Source organism: Oncorhynchus clarkii, chromosome 28 (assembly GCF_045791955.1).
Source record: "Oncorhynchus clarkii lewisi isolate Uvic-CL-2024 chromosome 28, UVic_Ocla_1.0, whole genome shotgun sequence".
Classification (NCBI taxonomy): domain Eukaryota; kingdom Metazoa; phylum Chordata; class Actinopteri; order Salmoniformes; family Salmonidae; genus Oncorhynchus; species Oncorhynchus clarkii.
The window spans coordinates 37407997-37428239 of NC_092174.1; the positions used below are offsets into that span (position 1 = coordinate 37407997).

The 20243-nt window shown below is 45.8% G+C and overlaps 1 protein-coding gene across 1 annotated transcript in view; it reads left to right on the forward strand.

Moving 5' to 3' along the window:
- LOC139387426 (EEIG family member 2-like) overlaps window positions 1-15624 on the forward strand; it is a 28648-nt gene extending 13024 nt beyond the window's left edge. The window contains exons 6-11 of the mRNA XM_071133580.1: window positions 6772-6878; window positions 7643-7738; window positions 7921-8158; window positions 8561-8697; window positions 13620-13683; window positions 14091-15624. Coding sequence (XP_070989681.1) covers window positions 6772-6878; window positions 7643-7738; window positions 7921-8158; window positions 8561-8697; window positions 13620-13683; window positions 14091-14133 — 685 coding nt within the window. The 3' untranslated portion in view covers window positions 14134-15624. The remainder of the gene's footprint in view (window positions 1-6771; window positions 6879-7642; window positions 7739-7920; window positions 8159-8560; window positions 8698-13619; window positions 13684-14090) is intronic.
- Window positions 15625-20243: the final 4619 nt, after the last annotated feature.

The window sequence follows — 20243 nt, forward strand, 5'->3', positions numbered from 1 at the left end:
CGCTTTGGATAAAAGCTAAATGGCTAGGTTTCTCTCTATTTGAAAGTCCATGTCGATCAACAAATGGTCACACAGTCATGGTATATATTATTTAAAATGTTAGGGTTATTTTGGGTATCTTGTGTGGGCATAGTTTCCTCAGCACTACATCAATTATTTGAAGTCAAAGAAAGTTGTGGACACAATCTAACTGACTTCTGCCATTGAACATGAATAGAGACAGTTCTATTGTTTAGATGGTCAGAGGAGAACTTCCCCACAGATTATGTCTGGTCTCTGTTGATAGAAACAACTGATTTGAGACCAGCTCAGACCTGAATGAAAACATTCTGAGCTAAACGCCACAGCAGGCCCAGGAACAGTAGTCAAAAAGACCATGACGTTCCCACACACTCCTGCCAGTGCTGAGAAGATGTGTGTTTGGATGGCTATGCCTTTACTGTGAACACACACACACACACACACACACACACACTCTGTCTGAATCACACACTCGCTATTACACCACACCTCTACACACTGTTCCTCGAACAGACAGTCTATCAATTGGCTGAATTGCACAGTGGATGCAATATACTGTAGCCTTTATAGAGCCTCTATAGAGCTGTTATAGAGCCTTTATAGAGCCTCTATAGAGCTGTTATAGAGCCGTTAGAGAACCTCTATAGAGCTCTTATAGAGCTGTTATAGAACTGTTATAGAGCCATTATAGAACTGTTATAGAGCCTTTATAGAGCTGTTATAGAGCCATTATAGAACTGTTATAGAGCCTTTAGAGAGCTGTTATAGAGCGTTTATAGTCTGTTTAGAGCGGACAATAAAAACCCTTTGTGTCTGAGTGTGGGGTAACTGAGCGCGCTGAGTCACAGAGGAAGGCAAGCCAGAGAACAAACAGACAGACTCACGATATTGTACTCACTAGTATTGAGCCTGGTATCATTTTACTATGTAGGTGGAAGGGGGGGAATGGATTCTAATATACTGCTGGGATCTAGATGCCAGGAAGGATTCAGAATCAATCCCCACTTACACAGTGAATGTTGAGTTGGTTAGTGTGGGAGGGTTGTCTTGGCTGAGGCCTCTGATAATGCAGTGAACTGGAGAGATGGTTAGTGTGGGAGGGTTGCCTTGGCTGAGGCCTCTGATAATGCAGTGAACTGGAGAGATGGTTAGTGTGGGAGGGTTGCCTTGGCTGAGGCCTCTGATAATGCAGTGAACTGGTAGGATGGTTAGTGTGGGAGGGTTGCCTTGGCTGAGGCCTCTGAAAATGCAGTGAACTGGAGAGATGGTTAGTGTGGGAGGGTTGCCTTGGCTGAGGCCTCTGATAATGCAGTGAACTGGAGAGATGGTTAGTGTGGGAGGGTTGCCTTGGCTGAGGCCTCTGATTATACAGTGAACTGGAGAGATGGTTAGTGTGGGAGGGTTGCCTTGGCTGAGGCCTCTGATAATGCAGTGAACTGGTAGGATGGTTAGTGTGGGAGGGTTGCCTTGGCTGAGGCCTCTGATAATGCCTCTGATAGTGAACTGGAGAGATGGTTAGTGTGGGAGGGTTGCCTTGGCTGAGGCCTCTGATAATGCAGTGAACTGGAGAGATGGTTAGTGTGGGAGGGTTGCCTTGGCTGAGGCCTCTGATAATGCAGTGAACTGGAGAGATGGTTAGTGTGGGAGGGTTGCCTTGGCTGAGGCCTCTGATAATGCCTCTGATAGTGAACTGGAGAGATGGTTAGTGTGGGAGGGTTGCCTTGGCTGAGGCCTCTGATAATGCAGTGAACTGGAGAGATGGTTAGTGTGGGAGAGTTGCCTTGGCTGAGGCCTCTGATAATGCCTCTGATAGTGAACTGGAGAGATGGTTAGTGTGGGAGGGTTGCCTTGGCTGAGGCCTCTGATAATGCAGTGAACTGGAGAGATGGTTAGTGTGGGAGGGTTGCCTTGGCTGAGGCCTCTATTCCTCTGATAGTGAACTGGAGAGATGGTTAGTGTGGGAGGGTTGCCTTGGCTGAGGCCTCTGATAATGCCTCTGATAGTGAACTGGAGAGATGGTTAGTGTGGGAGGGTTGCCTTGGCTGAGGCCTCTGATAATGCAGTGAACTGGAGAGATGGTTAGTGTGGGAGGGTTGCCTTGGCTGAGGCCTCTGATAATTCCTCTGATAGTGAACTGGAGAGATGGTTAGTGTGGGAGGGTTGCCTTGGCTGAGGCCTCTGATAATGCAGTGAACTGGAGAGATGGTTAGTGTGGGAGGGTTGCCTTGGCTGAGGCCTCTGATAATGCAGTGAACTGGAGAGATGGTTAGTGTGGGAGGGTTGCCTTGGCTGAGGCCTCTGATAATTCCTCTGATAGTGAACTGGAGAGATTCCAGCACAACACTTTCATGCATTCATAAAGTGCCGGAGTGTCTCTGAGTTCTCCTCTGTGTGTGTGTGTGTATGTGTGTGTGTGTGTGTGTGTGTGTGTGTGTGTGTGTGTGTGTGTGTGTGTGTGTGTGTGTGTGTGTGTGTGTGTGTGTGTGTCTTACTGAGCTGTCCTACAGAATGTAACTCACACACAGTGTGTGCGTTGGACATATTTCAGAGCTCTGTGGAAAGAAAGCCAAGGCTTTATCGTAAGAGCAGAAACCAGTCCAAAACTACTGACATCACACCTACACCTCCTCACATTCATTACATAATGTCACTCTCACTTTCTCCCCCTCTGTTTAACTTTCTCCCCCCCCTCTCTGTATATCTCTGTTTAACTTTCTCTCCCCCCTGTATATCTCTCTGTTTAACTTTCTCTCCCCCCTCTCTGTATCTCTCTGTTTAACTTTCTCTCCCCCTCTCTGTATATCTCTGTTTAACTTTCTCTCCCCCCTGTATATCTCTCTGTTTAACTTTCTCTCCCCCCTGTATATCTCTCTGTTTAACTTTCTCTCCCCCCTGTATATCTCTCTGTTTAACTTTCTCCCCCCTCTCTGTATCTCTCTGTTTAACTTTCTCTCCCCCCTCTCTGTATCTCTCTCTTTAACTTTCTCTCCCCCTCTCTGTATCTCTCTGTTTAACTTTCTCTCCCCCCTCTCTGTATCTCTCTGTTTAACTTTCTCTCCCCCTCTCTGTATCTCTGTTTAACTTTCTCTCCCCCCTCTCTGTATCTCTGTTTAACTTTCTCTCCCCCCTCTCTGTATCTCTGTTTAACTTTCTCTCCCCCCCTGTATATCTCTCTGTTTAACTTTCTCTCCCCCCTCTCTGTATCTCTCTGTTTAACTTTCTCTCCCCCTCTCTGTATATCTCTGTTTAACTTTCTCTCCCCCCCTGTATATCTCTCTGTTTAACTTTCTCTCCCCCCCTGTATATCTCTCTGTTTAACTTTCTCTCCCCCTCTCTGTATCTCTCTGTTTAACTTTCTCTCCCCCTCTCTGTATCTCTGTTTAACTTTCTCTCCCCCCTCTCTGTATCTCTGTTTAACTTTCTCTCCCCCCCTGTATATCTCTCTGTTTAACTTTCTCTCCCCCCTCTCTGTATCTCTGTTTAACTTTCTCTCCCCCCCTGTATATCTTTCTGTTTAACTTTCTCTCCCCCCTCTCTGTATCTCTGTTTAACTTTCTCTCCCCCCTCTCTGTATCTCTGTTTAACTTTCTCTCCCCCCTTGTATATCTCTCTGTTTAACTTTCTCTCCCCCCTCTCTGTATCTCTCTGTTTAACTTTCTCTCCCCCTCTCTGTATCTCTGTTTAACTTTCTCTCCCCCCCTGTATATCTCTCTGTTTAACTTTCTCCCCCCTCTCTGTATCTCTTTGTTTAACTTTCTCTCCCCCTCTCTGTATCTCTCTGTTTAACTTTCTCTCCCCCCTCTCTGTATCTCTCTGTTTAACTTTCTCTCCCCCCTCTTTTATCTCTCTGTTTAACTTTCTCTCCCCGCCTCTCTGTATCTCTGTTTAACTTTCTCCCCCCTCTGTTATCTCTCTGTTTAACTTTCTCCCCCCTCTCTGTATCTCTGTTTAACTTTCTCTCTCCCCCCTCTCTGTATTTCTCTGTTTAACTTTCTCTCCCCCCCTCTCTGTATCTCTGTTTAACTTTCTCTCCACCCATCTCTCTCTGTTTCTACTTCTTCCTCACTTTCACATTTTCTATCCCTCTATCCCTCTCTCTCACTTTGCCTCTTCTACATAATTTTAGTCCACCCCCTCTCCCCTCATGAATTAGCCTCGTTCACCAGAAGTGAGAGACGTGGTGGTTTCCTGGGCTGTAAAAGAAGTGAGAGACGTGGTGGTTTCCTGGGTTGTAAAAGCGGGGTTATTAAAGAGCAGGTAACCGGAAATATAGCTTATGAAAACCTTTTAGGATCTTATTACAGATCAGAACTTCTGATAGGGTATTATTAATGTCCTCTACTGTGATGAATGTCCTCTACTGTGGTTAATGTCCTCTACTGTGATTAATGTCCTCTACTGTGATTAATGTCCTCTACTGCGATTGATGTCCTCTACTGTGATTAATGTCCTCTACTGTGATTGATGTCCTCTGCTGTGATTGATGTCCTCTACTGTGATTGATGTCCTCTACTGTGATTGATGTCCTGTACTGTGATTAATGTCCTCTACTGTGATTGATGTCCTCTACTGTGATTGATGTCCTGTACTGTGATTAATGTCCTCTACTGTGATTGATGTCCTCTACTGTGATTGATGTCCTGTACTGTGATTAATGTCCTCTACTGTGATTGATGTCCTCTACTGTGATTGATGTCCTGTACTGTGATTAATGTCCTCTACTGTGATTGATGTCCTCTACTGTGATTGATGTCCTGTACTGTGATTAATGTCCTCTACTGTGATTGATGTCCTCTACTGTGATTGATGTCTTCTACTGCGATTGATGTCCTCTACTGTGATTGATGTCCTCTACTGTGATTAATGTCCTCTACTGTGATTGATGTCCTCTACTGTGATTAATGTCCTCTACTGTGATTAATGTTCTCTACTGTGATTAATGTCCTCTACTGTGATTAATGTCCTCTACTGTGATTGATGTCCTCTACTGTGATTGATGTCCTGTACTGTGATTGATGTCCTCTACTGTGATTGATGTCCTCTACTGCGATTGATGTCCTCTACTGTGATTAATGTCCTCTACTGTGATTAATGTCCTCTACTGTGATTGATGTCCTGTACTGTGATTAATGTCCTCTACTGTGATTGATGTCCTGTACTGTGATTAATGTCCTCTACTGTGATTAATGTCCTCTACTGTGATTAATGTCCTGTACTGTGATTAATGTCCTTGACTGTGATTAATGTCCTCTACTGTGATTGATGTCCTCTACTGTGATTGATGTCCTGTACTGTGATTAATGTCCTCTACTGTGATTGATGTCCTGTACTGCGATTAATGTCCTCTACTGCGATTAATGTCCTCTACTGCAATTAATGTCCTCTACTGCGATTGATGTCCTCTACTGCGATTGATGTCCTCTACTGCGATTGATGTCCTCTACTGTGATTGATGTCCTCTACTGTGATTGATGTCCTCTACTGTGATTAATGTCCTGTACTGTGATTAATGTCCTCTACTGTGATTAATGTCCTCTACTGTGATTGATGTCCTCTACTGTGATTGATGTCCTCTACTGTGATTGATGTCCTGTACTGTGATTGATGTCCTCTACTGTGATTGATGTCCTCTACTGTGATTGATGTCCTCTACTGTGATTGATGTCCTCTACTGTGATTGATGTCCTGTACTGTGATTGATGTCCTGTACTGTGATTGATGTCCTGTACTGTGATTGATGTCCTGTACTGTGATTAATGTCCTCTACTGTGATTAATGTCCTCTACTGTGATTAATGTCCTGTACTGTGATTAATATCCTCTACTGTGATTAATGTCCTCTACTGTGATTGATGTCCTGTACTGTGATTGATGTCCTGTACTGTGATTGATGTCCTCTACTGTGATTGATGTCCTCTACTGTGATTAATGTCCTCTACTGTGATTAATGTCCTGTACTGTGATTGATGTCCTGTACTGTGATTGATGTCCTGTACTGTGATTGATGTCCTGTACTGTGATTAATGTCCTCTACTGTGATTAATGTCCTCTACTGTGATTAATGTCCTGTACTGTGATTAATATCCTCTACTGTGATTAATGTCCTCTACTGTGATTGATGTCCTGTACTGTGATTAATGTCCTCTACTGTGATTGATGTCCTGTACTGTGATTAATGTCCTCTACTGTGATTGATGTCCTCTACTGTGATTGATGTCCTCTACTGTGATTGATGTCCTCTACTGTGATTAATGTCCTCTACTGTGATTAATGTCCTCTACTGTGATTGATGTCCTCTACTGTGATTAATGTCCTCTACTGTAGATCTGTGCAGTCAGTTCTAAGATTGTTTATAGGAAGGGATGGGTCATGTTATGTCATATAGGTTGCATATAGGAAGGGATGGGTCATGTTATGTCATAAAGGTTGTATATAGGAAGGGATGGGTCATGTTATGTCATAAAGGTTGTATATAGGAAGGGATGGGTCATGTTATGTCATATAGGTTGTATATAGGAAGGGATGGGTCATGTTATGTCATAAAGGTTGTAGGCAGGATGGTTGTATAAGATGTGTTTATACCATTTAGCCAGTCACTTTCAAATGACCGTATGAACAAACAGATGGACATCCTCAAACCAACCAACAACCGTACATGGTAGCAAGTAGGTTTGGAACAGGTGTGTGGGGTGTTGGGTTTGGGTTGTAAAATGGGTCAGGGTGAATGTCAATGTCCCTGTGTCCCCTTTAGGCCACCGTCCACAGCCATGAAACTGGGCATCCAGCAGGCAGAGGCAGGGTGTCTCTACGAAGACAGGAAGGGAGGGGACACCCACACACCTTGCCTCCCCATACCAGGTACACTTACACACACCCACATCCTGCCTCCCCATACCAGGTACACCCACACACACCCTGCCTCCCCATACCAGGTACACACACACACCCTGCTTCCCCATACCAGGTACACACCCACACACCCTGCCTCCCCATACCAGGTACACACCCACACACCCTGCCTCACCCACACACCCTGCTTCCCCATACCAGGTACACACACACCCTGCCTCCCCATACCAGGTACATAGCCACACACACACACACACCCTGCCTCCCCATACCAGGTACACACACACCATACCTCCCCATACCAGGTACACACACACACACACACACACACACACACACCCTGCCTCCCCATACCAGGTACACACACACACACACCCTGCCTCCTCATACCAGGTACACACACACACACACACACACACACACACACACACCCTGCCTCCTCATACCAGGTACACAGCCACACCCTGCTTCCCCATACCAGGTACACAGCCACACCCTGTCTCCCCATACACACACACCCTGTCTCCCCATACACACACACCCTGTCTCCCCATACACACACACCCTGTCTCCCCATACACACACAGCCTGCCTCTGCGTACCAGGAACACTCACCCAAACACTCACATCCCGTCAGCTCTGGACACTTTTGAATTGATTTACAGCAGTATGGCAGGATTGAACCCTGTTATTCATTAATCATTAGTGCTAATGTTGTGCTGATGTTGTGTCAATGTTGTGCTGACGTTGTGCTGCTATCCCCTCCTGCTCAGAGCCCCCTGGGAAGTGTGTGTCTGTTCCTGATGAGCCGAGAGCATCTGGCCACTCTAGAACATCCAGCTATGCCAGCCAACAGTCCAAAGTGTCAGGTATCTAAACACCACGTCTGAACCAGATATTAATTACAAAAGGCAACGATCTATTATCAATTAAATAAGATTATGAATAGTATGCTTGCCCTCAGAGTTATCTTTGTGGTTGTGAAATCTGTCTCCATTAAGTGTCTGCCACTGTCGTGTGGAGTGTAACATTGCCTACTCGTTCCCCATAGGCTATAGCTCAGGTCACTCACGTTCCTCCAGCCTATCAGAGCTCACACACAAGAGGAACCCCTCAGCGGGCTCCGCCTCCACAGGCATCGGCAGTATTCCTGAACCCAGCGTGGACCGGGGGGCTGAGAGGGAGACCCGCTCTACACCTCCTGTCTCTGTCACCTGTCCCTGCTCCCCCGTGCCTGAACACCCCCCCACCCCCGCAAAGAGCTCTGCCTCCTCAGAGAGACTCAGCAGGTAATATCTACACACTTACTCACCTCTGACCTTTCAACCTGAACACCCCCCCACCCCCGCAAAGAGCTCTGCCTCCTCAGAGAGACTCAGCAGGTAATATCTACACACTTACTCACCTCTGACCTTTCAACCTGAACACCCCCCCCACCCCACACAGAGCTCTGCCTCCTCAGAGAGACTCAGCAGGTAATATCTACACACATACTCACTCACCTCTGACCTTTCAACCTGAACCCCCCCCCCCCCCCCCCTTCTTTCTTTCTCATGTGTGTGTGTGCATGTGTGTGTATATACATGGTGTGTGTGTGTATATACATGGTGTGTGTGTGTATATACATGGTGTGTGTGTGTGTATATACATGGTGTGTGTACATACATTGTGTGTGTGTGTGTGTGTCTCAGGCATCCAGTGAAGCAGAGCTCGGTGGAGTGTCAGCTGAAGAGGGTAGACGCCACACGGGTAGACGCTGACGACATCGTGGAGAAGATCCTCCAGAGCCAGGACTTCAGCCACAGCCTGCTGGACTCCAGCGCTGAGGGTACGCTCACCATGCTAGATGTTAGCTCAATGTTCAGGGCTAGACTTTACCCAGCTCAGACACTTAGACTAGCTCAGAGGGCTTGACTTTACCCAGCTCAGACACTTAGACTAGCTCAGAGCACTAGACTTTACCCAGCTCAGACACTTAGACTAGCTCAGAGGGCTAGACTTTACCCAGCTCAGACACTTAGATTAGCTCAGAGGACTAGACTTTACCCAGCTCAGACACTTAGACTAGCTCAGAGCACTAGACTTTACCCAGCTCAGACACTTAGACTAGCTCAGAGCACTAGACTTTACCCAGCTCAGACACTTAGACTAGCTCAGAGCACTAGACTTTACCCAGCTCAGACACTTAGACTAGCTCAGAGCACTAGACTTTACCCAGCTCAGACGCTTAGACTAGCTCAGAGCACTAGACTTTACCCAGCTCAGACACTTAGACTAGCTCAGAGCACTAGACTTTACCCAGCTCAGACACTTAGACTAGCTCAGAGCACTAGACTTTACCCAGCTCAGACGCTTAGACTAGCTCAGAGCACTAGACTTTACCCAGCTCAGACACTTAGACTAGCTCAGAGCACTAGACTTTACCCAGCTCAGACACTTAGACTAGCTCAGAGCACTAGACTTTACCCAGCTCAGACACTTAGACTAGCTCAGAGCACTAGACTTTACCCAGCTCAGACACTTAGACTAGCTCAGAGCACTAGACTTTACCCAGCTCAGACACTTAGACTAGCTCAGAGCACTAGACTTTACCCAGCTCTCTTTCTTCAGAGACTGCAGCCAAGATTTAGTGGAGTCTATTGTAGAGGAAACTGTTTCCATGGATACTAGCAGGAATATAGGCCATAGTGGAGAGAGAGTTTAGTATGTGAGAGATGACTCCTGGCAGAGCTCTGCATACACCAGTCACATCAGACAGACTCTACTGTCCTGTACACATCACAAGTTATGGTTACTTTCTTCTGCTTTTTTTAAATGTATTTTTATTTCACCTTTATTTAACCAGGTAGGCCAGATCACCTTTATTTAACCAGGTAGGCCAGATCACCTTTATTTAACCAGGTAGGCCAGATCACCTTTATTTAACCAGGTAGGCCAGATCACCTTTATTTAACCAGGTAGGCCAGATCACCTTTATTTAACCAGGTAGGCCAGATCACCTTTATTTAACCAGGTAGGCCAGATCACCTTTATTTAACCTGGTAGGCCAGATCACCTTTATTTAACCTGGTAGGCTAGTTGAGAACAAGTTCTCCTATGCAACTGCGACCTGGCCAAGATAAAGCATAGCAGTGTGACACAGACAACAACACAGAGTTACACATGGAATAAACAAGCCAATAACACAAACAGGTCAAAGACACAGTAGAGAAAAGAAAGTCTATATACAGTGTGTGAAAAAGGCATGAGAAGGTAGGCAATAAATAGGCCATAGGAGCGAATAATTACAATTTAGCAGATTAACACTGGAGTGATAAATGAGCAGATGATGATGTGCAAGTAGAGATACTGGTGTGCAAAAGAGCAGAACAGTAAATAAAAACAGTATGGGGATGAGGTAGGTAGATTGGGTGGGCTATTTACAGATGGACTATGTACAGCTGCAGCGATCGGGTTGGCTGCTCAGATAGTTGATGTTTAAAGTTGGTGAGGGAAATAAAAGTCTCCAACTTCAGTGATTTTTGCAATTCTTTCCAGTCACTGGCAGCAGAGAACTGGTAGGAAAGGCGGTGTTGGCTTTGGGGATGATAAGTGAGATATACCTGGTAGAACGTGTGCTACGGGTGGGTGTTGTTATCGTGACCAGTGAACTGAGATAAGGCGGAGCTTTACCTAGACTTATAGATGACCTGTAGCCAGTGGGTCTGGCGACGAATATGTAGCGAGGGCCAGCCAACTAGAGCATACAGGTCGCAGTGGTGGGTGGTATAAGGTGATTTGGTAACAAAACAGATGGCACTGTGATAGACTGCATCCAGTTTGCTCAGTAGAGTGTTGGAAGCTATTTTGTAGATGACATCGCCGAAGTCGAGGATCGGTAGGATAGTCAGTTTTACTAGGGTAAGTTTGGCGGCGTGAGTGAAGGAGGCTTTGTTCCAAAATAGAAAGCCGATTCTAGATTTGATTTTGGATTGAAGATGTTTAATATGAGTCTGGAAGGGCTCTAATGGACTCTAAAGGTACCTAATGGACTTTTTGATTAGCTATTTCAGTTGACTCGTTTTTTCAAAGCCCCTTAACTCCCTGTCTCTCTCACGGTAAATCCCCTCCACTCCCTGTCTCTCTCACAGTAAAGCCCCTCTACTCCCTGTCTCTCACAGTAAAGCCCCTCCACTCCCTGTCTCTCTCACAGTAAAGCCTCTCCACTCCCTGTCTCTCTCACAGTAAAGCCTCTCCACTCCCTGCCTCTCTCACAGTAAAGCCTCTCCACTCCCCGTCTCTCACGGTAAAGCCTCTCCACTCCCTGTCTCTCACGGTAAAGCCTCTCCACTCCCTGTCTCTCACGGTAAAGCCTCTCCACTCCCTGTCTCTCTCACAGTAAAGCCCCTCCACTCCCTGTCTCTCTCACAGTAAAGCCCCTCCACTCCCTGTCTCTCACAGTAGAGCCTCTCCACTCCCTGTCTCTCTCATGGTAAAGCCCCTCCACTCCCTGTCTCTCACAGTAAAGCCCCTCCACTCCCTGTCTCTCTCACAGTAAAGCCTCTCCACTCCCTTTCTCTCACAGTAAAGCCCCTCCACTCCCTGCCTCTCTCACAGTAAAGCCTCTCCACTCCCTGTCTCTCTCACGGTAAAGCCCCTCCACTCCCTGTCTCTCACAGTAAAGCCTCTCCACTCCCTGTCTCTCTCACGGTAAAGCCCCTCCACTCCCTGTCTCTCTCACAGTAAAGCCCCTCCACTCCCTGTCTCTCTCACAGTAAAGCCCCTCCACTCCCTGTCTCTCACAGTAAAGCCTCTCCACTCCCTTTCTCTCTCACAGTAAAGCCCCTCCACTCCCTGTCTCTCTCACAGTAAAGCCCCTCCACTCCCTGTCTCTCTCACAGTAAAGCCCCTCCACTCCCTGTCTCTCTCACAGTAAAGCCTCTCCACTCCCTGTCTCCCACAGTAAAGCCCCTCCACTCCCTGTCTCTCTCACAGTAAAGCCCCTCCACTCCCTGTCTCTCTCACAGTAAAGCCTCTCCACTCCCTGTCTCCCACAGTAAAGCCTCTCCACTCCCTGTCTCCCACAGTAAAGCCTCTCCACTCCCTGTCTCCCACAGTAAAGCCCCTCCACTCCCTGTCTCCCACAGTAAAGCCCCTCCACTCCCTTTCTCCCACAGTAAAGCCCCTCCACTCCCTGTCTCCCACAGTAAAGCCCCTCCACTCCCTGTCTCTCCCACAGTAAAGCCCCTCCACTCCCTGTCTCTCTCACGGTAAAGCCCCTCCACTCCCTGTCTCCCACGGTAAAGCTCCTCCACTCCCTGTCTCCCACAGTAAAGCCCCTCCACTCCCTGTCTCTCTTACGGTAAAGCCCCTCCACTCCCTGTCTCTCTCACGGTAAAGCCCCTCCACTCCCTGTCTCTCTCACAGTAAAGCCCCTCCACTCCCTGTCTCCCACGGTAAAGCCCCTCCACTCCCTGTCTCTCTCACGGTAAAGCCCCTCCACTCCCTGTCTCTCTCACGGTAAAGCCCCTCCACTCCCTGTCTCTCTCACAGTAAATCAAATCAAATGTTATTAGTCACATGCGCCGAATACAACAGGTATTTAACCGTCTCTCCACCTGACAGTGAAATGCTGACTTATGAGCCCCTAACCAACAATGCAGTTTTAAAGAATACGGATAAGAATAAGAAATAAAAGCAACAAGTAATTAAAGAGCAGCAGTAAAATAACAGTAGCGAGACTCTATACAGGGGGGTACTGGTACAGAGTCAATGTGTGGGGGCACCGGTTAGTTGAGGTAATATGTACATGTAGGTAGAGTTATTAAAGTGACTTTACATAGATGATAACAACAGAGAGAAGCGGCAGTGTAATAGAGGGGGGGGGGGGGCAATGCAAATAGTCTGGGTAGCCATTTGATTAGATGTTCAGGAGTCTTAATGCTTGGGGGTAGAAGCTGTTTAGAAGCCTCTTGGACCTAGACTTGGCGCTCCGGTACTGCTTGCCGTGGGGTAGCAGAGAGAACAGTCTGTGACTAGGGTGGCTGAAGTCTGACAATTTTTTGGGCCTTCCTCTGACACCGCCTGATATAGAGGTCCTGGATGGCAGGAAGCTTGGCCCCAGGGATGTACTGGGCTGTTCGCACTACCATCTGTAGTGCCTTGTGTTCGGAGGCCGAGCAGTTGCCATGCCTGTCTCTCTCACAGTAAAGCCCCTCCACTCCCTGTCTCACTCACAGTAAAGCCCCTCCACTCCCTGTCTCACTCACAGTAAAGCCCCTCCACTCCCTGTCTCTCTCACGGTAAAGCCCCTCCACTCCCTGTCTCACTCACAGTAAAGCCCCTCCACTCCCTGTCTCACTCACCGTAAAGCCCCTCCACTCCCTGTCTCTCTCACGGTAAAGCCCCTCCACTCCCTGTCTCTCTCACAGTAAAGCCGCTCCACTCCCTGTCTCTCTCACGGTAAAGCCCCTCCACTCCCTGTCTCTCTCACAGTAAAGCCCCTCCACTCCCTGTCTCTCTCACGGTAAAGCCCCTCCACTCCCTGTCTCTCTCACGGTAAAGCCCCTCCACTCCCTGTCTCACTCACAGTAAAGCCCCTCCACTCCCTGTCTCTCTCACGGTAAAGCCCCTCCACTCCCTGTCTCTCTCACACTAAAGAATGCTTGTCAATAACCACTTATTTTTAGATGGCTAAGCAAATAACCACAGGCCATTTTGGCAGTGTGGCGACCTTACGTTGATTGACAGTATCTTGTTTGTGCGTTACAGAGGAGGGGCTCAGGCTGTTTGTTGGTCCTGGTGGAAGCACAGCGCTGGGAAGCCAACACACCAGGTGGGTGACATTATTACCTAATGCATCAGAAAGTGGGTGACACCATAGAGATAGAATGACTACAAAGGGACACACAACAGCAGGCACTCCTAGCAACAATCACTGTCACTGAATCACGGATAACAGATAACATTTAAAGGGATAGTGCACAATTTTGTCAATTAACTATCTACCTCTAACTTCATACTGGACGCAGACAAAAAAAAACATTTTATCCATTAAGTAGATAAAATACTTAATTGTCAAAATCTTGCACTGTCCCTTTAATGCACAAGGGCCAATCGATAGAATATATGATTAATAGAATGTGATTGTTTGTTGTGAAGTGTTTTTCAGTAACACCCTTTTACTTGTTTGGTGTGAGTTGTTGCTGGTTAGATAATAACGTGTGTGACGTTCTCTTTCAGGGTTGGCGCGGGGCCCTACGAGCAGGTGGTGATCAGACGCTAGCCCCCTGGGAGTGGATGTGTCTCATAAGGTGCCAGAACACCACAGAGTCTGACAGAGGGAAATAGTTCTCACCTCTATGCAGGACAAACATTTTGTTCCAATGGGAGTCCAGGTCTGAGGTGTAGAACCTGTGTAAGCCTGCTCCCCTAGTGTTGAAGCCAGGAGGTGACCTGAAGTTCATGATTACAACTTGTTCAATAACTTTCAGAAGAAAGAGGATATATTGATATATATACACACACTGTGCAGTCAGAAAGTATTGAGACCCCTTGATTCTTTCCACATTTTGTTACAGTCTTATTCTAAAATGGATTATATATATATATATTCAATCTAAACACAATACCCCATAATGACAAAGCAAAAACACATTTTCAACATTTATTAAAAGTGGAAATATCACATTTACATAAGTATTCAGACCCTTTACTCAGTATTGTGTTGAAGCACATTTGGCAGCGATTACAGCCCTGAGTCTTCTTGGGTTTGACACTACAAGCTTGGCACACCTGTTTTGAGGAGTTTCTCCCATTCTTCTCTGCAGATCCTCTCAAGCTCTGTCAGGTTGGATGGGGAGCATCGCTGCACAGCTATTTTCAGGTCTCTCTAGAGATGTTCGATCGGGTTAAAGTGTGGGTTCTGGCTGGGCCACTCAAGGACATTCAGATACTTGTCCTAAAGCCACTCCTGCATTTTCTTGGCTGTGTGCTTTGGGTCGCTGTCCTTTTGGAAGGTGAACCTTCACCCCAGTCTGAGGTCCTGAGCGCTCTAGAGCAGGTTTTCATCAAGGATCTCTTTGTACTTTTCTCCGTTAATCTTTTCCTCGATCCTGACTAGTCTCCCAGTCCTGCTGCTGAAAAACATCCCCACAGCATGATGCTGCCACCAACATGCAACACCGTAGGGATGATGCAAGGTTTCTTCCATTCAGGCCAAAGACTTCAATCTTGGTTTCATCAGACCGGAGAACCTTGTTTATCATGGTCTGAGAGTCCTTTAGGTGCCTTTAGGCAAACTCCAAGTGGGTAGACATGTGCCGTTTACTGAGGAGTGGTTTCCATCTGGCCACTCTACCATAAAAGCCTGATTGGTTGAGTGCTGCAGAGATGGTTGTCCTTCTGGAAGTTTCTCCCATCTCCACAGAGGAACTGGAGCTCTTTCAGAGTGACCTTTGGGTTCTTGTTCACCTCCCAAACCTTCTCCCCCGACCCTTCTCCCCCGAAGTGGCCAGCTCTAGGAAGAGTCTTGGTGGTTCCAATCTTCTTCCATTTAAAATGAAGGAGGCCACTGTGTTCTTGGGGACCTTCAATGCTGCAGAAATATTTTGGTACCTTTCCCCAGATCTGTGCCTCGACACAATCCTGTTTTCGAGCTCTACGGACAATTCCTTCGACTTCATGGCTTGGTTTTTGCTCTGACGTGCACTGTCAACTGTGGAACCTTATATAGACAGGTGTGTGCCTTTCCAAATCATAAAAAAATAAAATAAAATATTAGAATAAGGCTGCAACGTAACAAAATGTGGAAAAAGGGAAGGGGTCTGAATACTTTCCGAATGCACTGTATATATTGAGTACTGTTGGAATTAAACTGTGCAGAGTGGTATAATGTTCTCTACCCAGAGAGGCTAGACTTTCAATTCTGCAGTACTTCTGTTCAATGAAGACTTCTTGTTATACAAGTAGGAGAATGCTCAGCTCTTACAACAAAAAGGGCTTGTTGTTTTTTTAAATGTTTTTTTAGTCCTTCCAAATGGTTATAGGTTACTCTGGGAGGTATTTTGTAATTGACTGTTTTATTGTTTGGTATGTTGCTGCTTGATATGTTCACTGTGTAAAATGTGTAGTATTTCACACACACAGGTGTTTTAACTGACAAAGTGTGGCAATGAGCTGGTTTCATTTTCCACAAGGACCTTAAAACTGACTAAAGAACTATACACAGACAGCTTGCCTGACGTCACCGACCTACAGGTGCCCTACTCTGTCAAATGAACAAAGATGAACTGGCATATCTGTTTAGCTATACATGGAGGCCCAAGAGGCAAGCACATCATTAGCTCAAGAACATTATTAAGATTCTATGAGCAGAGAAATTATATAAGTGCCAGATGGGGTTGCCTCTTGGCTCCTTACGATGAAGTAATGAAAGGAGGAGAAAGCAAAGGGAGGAGGAGTGTCAACAGATGGAGGTGAAGAAGATGTCCTTGAAGCTATAGATTAGGGTTAAGGTTTCAAATCCTCAGGAAAAATGGTTATACAGTAAATGTACTATGCTCTATGATCCCAAAACGGACAGTTCAGTTCACACTGTGTTGCTTTGATATACAAAACTGTATTGGGAGAGAAGCCTCCTTGGACAGAAAATTGTAATCTTTTCAGAAAGCTTATTTCCATACAAAAACAGGCACTCCTAGCAACAACTCCTAGTAAGTTTGAGGGAAAACTGATTTAGGGACAGTAAACATGGTTGACGTTTTGAAAGTGGGGCAAGTACAGCTTCACTCAAGAGAAGATGGAGTCAGTCAAGTACAGCGATCAAACCAAGATGTTAAGAGTCCTGCCAACCATCAACTATCTGCAAGGCCAAACATGACATTTCTATAAATGTTTGTCTTGTTCAGTGCTTTGTTGAAATACTGTTTGTGGAGTTTGTTATATATCCATGATGTAAGTGTTACGTCATTCAACTTCACATTCAGACTAGTTCTTGTGATTGTGTATGTTGATACTCTGCATTTGTCGGTTTTTACTGGTATGAATAAATTAGAGAAAGAATGCTCTTCAAATCAAATGTTATTGAGGATGTTAATGGTCACATACACATGGTTAGCAGATGTTAATGGTCACATACACATGGTTAGATGTTAATGCGAGTGTAGCGAAATGCTTGTGCTTCTAGTTCTGACAATGCAGTAATATCTGACAAGTAATCTAACAAATTCACAACAACTACCTTATACACACAAATGTAAAGGGATGAATAAGAATAGGTACATATATATACAGTGGGGCAAAAAAGTATTTAGTCAGCCGCCACTTGTGAAAGTTCTCCCACTTAAAAAGATGAGAGAGGCCTGTAATTTTCATCATAGGTACACTTCAATTATGACAGACAAAATTAGAAGAAAAAATCCAGAAAATCACATTGTAGGATTTTAATGAATGTATTTGCAAATTATGGTGGAAAATAAGTATTTGGTCAATAACAAAAGTTTCTCAATACTTTGTTATATACCCTTTGTTGGCAATGACAGGTCAAACGTTGTCTGTAAGTCTTCACAAGGTTTTCACACACTGTTGCTGGTATTTTGGCCCATTCCTCCATGCAGATCTCCTCTAGAGCAGTGATGTTTTGGGGTTGTTGCTGGGCAGCACGGACTTTCAACTCCTTCCAAAGATTTTCTATGGGGTTGAGATCTGGAGACTGGCTAGGCCACTCCAGGACCTTGAAATGCTTCTTACGAAGCCACTCCTTCGTTGCCCGGGCGGTGTGTTTGGGATTATTGTCATGCTGAAAGACCCTGCCACGTTTCATCTTCAATGCTCTTGCTGATGGAAGGAGGTTTTCACTCAAAATCTCACGATACATGGCCCCATTCATTCTTTCCTTTACACGGATCAGTCGTCCTGGTCCCTTTGCAGAAAAACAGCCCCAAAGCATAATGTTTCCACCCCCATGCTTCACAGTAGGTATGGTGTTCTTTGGATGCAACTCAGCATTCTTTTTCCTCCAAACACAACGAGTTGAGTTTTTACCAAAAAGTTATATTTTGGTTTCATCTGACCATATGACATTCTCCCAATCTTCTTCTGGATCATCCAAATTCTCTCTAGCAAACTTCAGACGAGCTTGGACATGTACTGGCTTAAGCAGGGGGACACGTCTGGCACTGCAGGATTTGAGTCCCTGGCAGCGTAGTGTGTTACTGATGGTAGGCTTTGTTACTTTGGTCCCAGCTCTCTGCAGGTCATTCAGTAGGTCCCCCCGTGTGGTTCTGGGATTTTTGCTCACCGTTCTTGTGATCATTTTGACCTCACGGGGTGAGATCTTGCGTGGTTATCAGTGGTCTTGTATGTCTTCCATTTCCTAATAATTGCTCCCACAGTTGATTTCTTCAAACCAAGCTGCTTACCTGTTGCAGGTCTACAATTTTGTTTCTGGTGTCCTTTGACAGCTCTTTGATCTTGGCCATAGTGGAGTTTGGAGTGTGACTGTTTGAGGTTGTGGACAGGTGTCTTTTATACTGATAACAAGTTCAAACAGGTGCCATTAATACAGGTAACGAGTGGAGGACAGAGGAGCCTCTAAAAGAAGAAGTTACAGGTCTGTGAGAGCCAGAAATCTTGCTTGTTTGTAGGTGACCAACTACTTATTTTCCACCATAATTTGCAAATAAATTCATTAAAAATGTCATTTTTCTTCTCATTTCGTCTGTCATAGTTGAAGTGTACCTATGATGAAAATTACAGGCCTCTCCCATCTTTTTAAGTGGGAGAACTTGCACAATTGGTGGCTGACTAAATACTTTTTTGCCCCACTGTATGTCTATGTCAGTGATGGCTGTTTAACAGTATGATGGCCTTGAGATAGAAGCTGTTTTTCAGTCTCTCGGTCCCAGCTTTGATCCACCTGTACTGACCTTGTCTTCTTGATAGTAGTGGAGTGAACAGGCAGTGGATCGGGTGGTTGTTGTCCTTGATTATCTTTTTGGCCTTCCTGTGACATTGGGCGCTGTAGGTGTCCTGGAGGGCAGGTAGTTTGCCCCCGGTGATGCATTGTGCAGACCGTGTTACCCTCTGGAGAGCCTTGCAGTTGAGGGCGGTGCAATTACCGTACCAGGCCGTGATACAGCCAGACAGGATGCTCTCGATTGTGTATCTGTAAAAATTTGTGAGTGTTTTAGGTGACAAGACTAATTTCTTCAGCCTCCTGACCTCACCTCCTCCCTGTAGACCGTCTCGTCATTGTTGGTAATCAGCCCTACAACTGTAGTGTCGTCTGCAAACTTGAATATTTGAGTTGGAAGCTTGCATGTCCACGCAGTTATGGGTGAACAGGGAGTACAGGAGAGGGCTGAGAACGCACCCTTGTGGGGCCCCAGTGTTGAGGATCAGCAGGGTGGAGATTTTGTTTCCTACCTTCACCACCTGGGGGCGGCCCGTCAGAAAGTCCAGGACTCAGGATGTTCAACTTTTAATGACTTTCTTGTTTGTCCAATTCATACCCTTATCATACTGTTTGTACCTTTATAATGTTGATATCCTACTTTGTTGTTTTTACGGTTATTTCTCTAGACTGATGTTGCAAGTGCAGGTCCCACATTGTTCAATGTCCTAAATGTTGGAAGATTGTTATTTCTATACTGTATCCCAATTCACAAACACACATGCTGTGTTGTTCTGTAAAGTAATAAAACAATTCAATTTATTTAAGAAACAACAGCTCTCGCTCAATAGATTTGGATTTTTTTCCCTATCCCCTGCTATACTGTTGACTACTTTTCCTTCCTGGCAGCTACAAACCCCAAATGTAGTATGTATGTTGTCATGGTGAAAACGTGTTTCTTGTTTTCGATACAATAGATATCCTAGTACTTAATTCAGTCCCATGGGATGGGAATATTGATGGATGGATGCTTCAAAAGCGGCTAGTGATATTTAAACAGTGAATCCATGCCTGCTCAGAGAGCTGTTACATAACTGCTGTCAGTAGTACTCAACACAGTGGGGGTTGAGAAAGGGCTCAGGGCTGCTCGTCAGTCTGGCAGTCCTGCCTCTGGGTGAGATGCTTACAAAGTACCAGAGGACAGATGGCTGGCTACCGTGGCTATATACTATCACTGGCAGGGAGGGAGCGTTCCTGGAACACAGAGCTGCTACAATAGATTGTAAATGTGATGCTGATTTTTGCAGCGTGAAAAGGCCCATATATTATAGCAAGGAGGGGAGGAACGGATACATGCAGTGAAGAACTGTCTTTCAACCCACCTTTAGAATATGTGGGAGAAGGGACTTGCATGACTGGATGGTCAGAGAATACTGCAGTGATTAAGGGGGAATGAACCAGCAACCCTACCTCCTGTGTAATAAGGGCCCAGACATCATGTT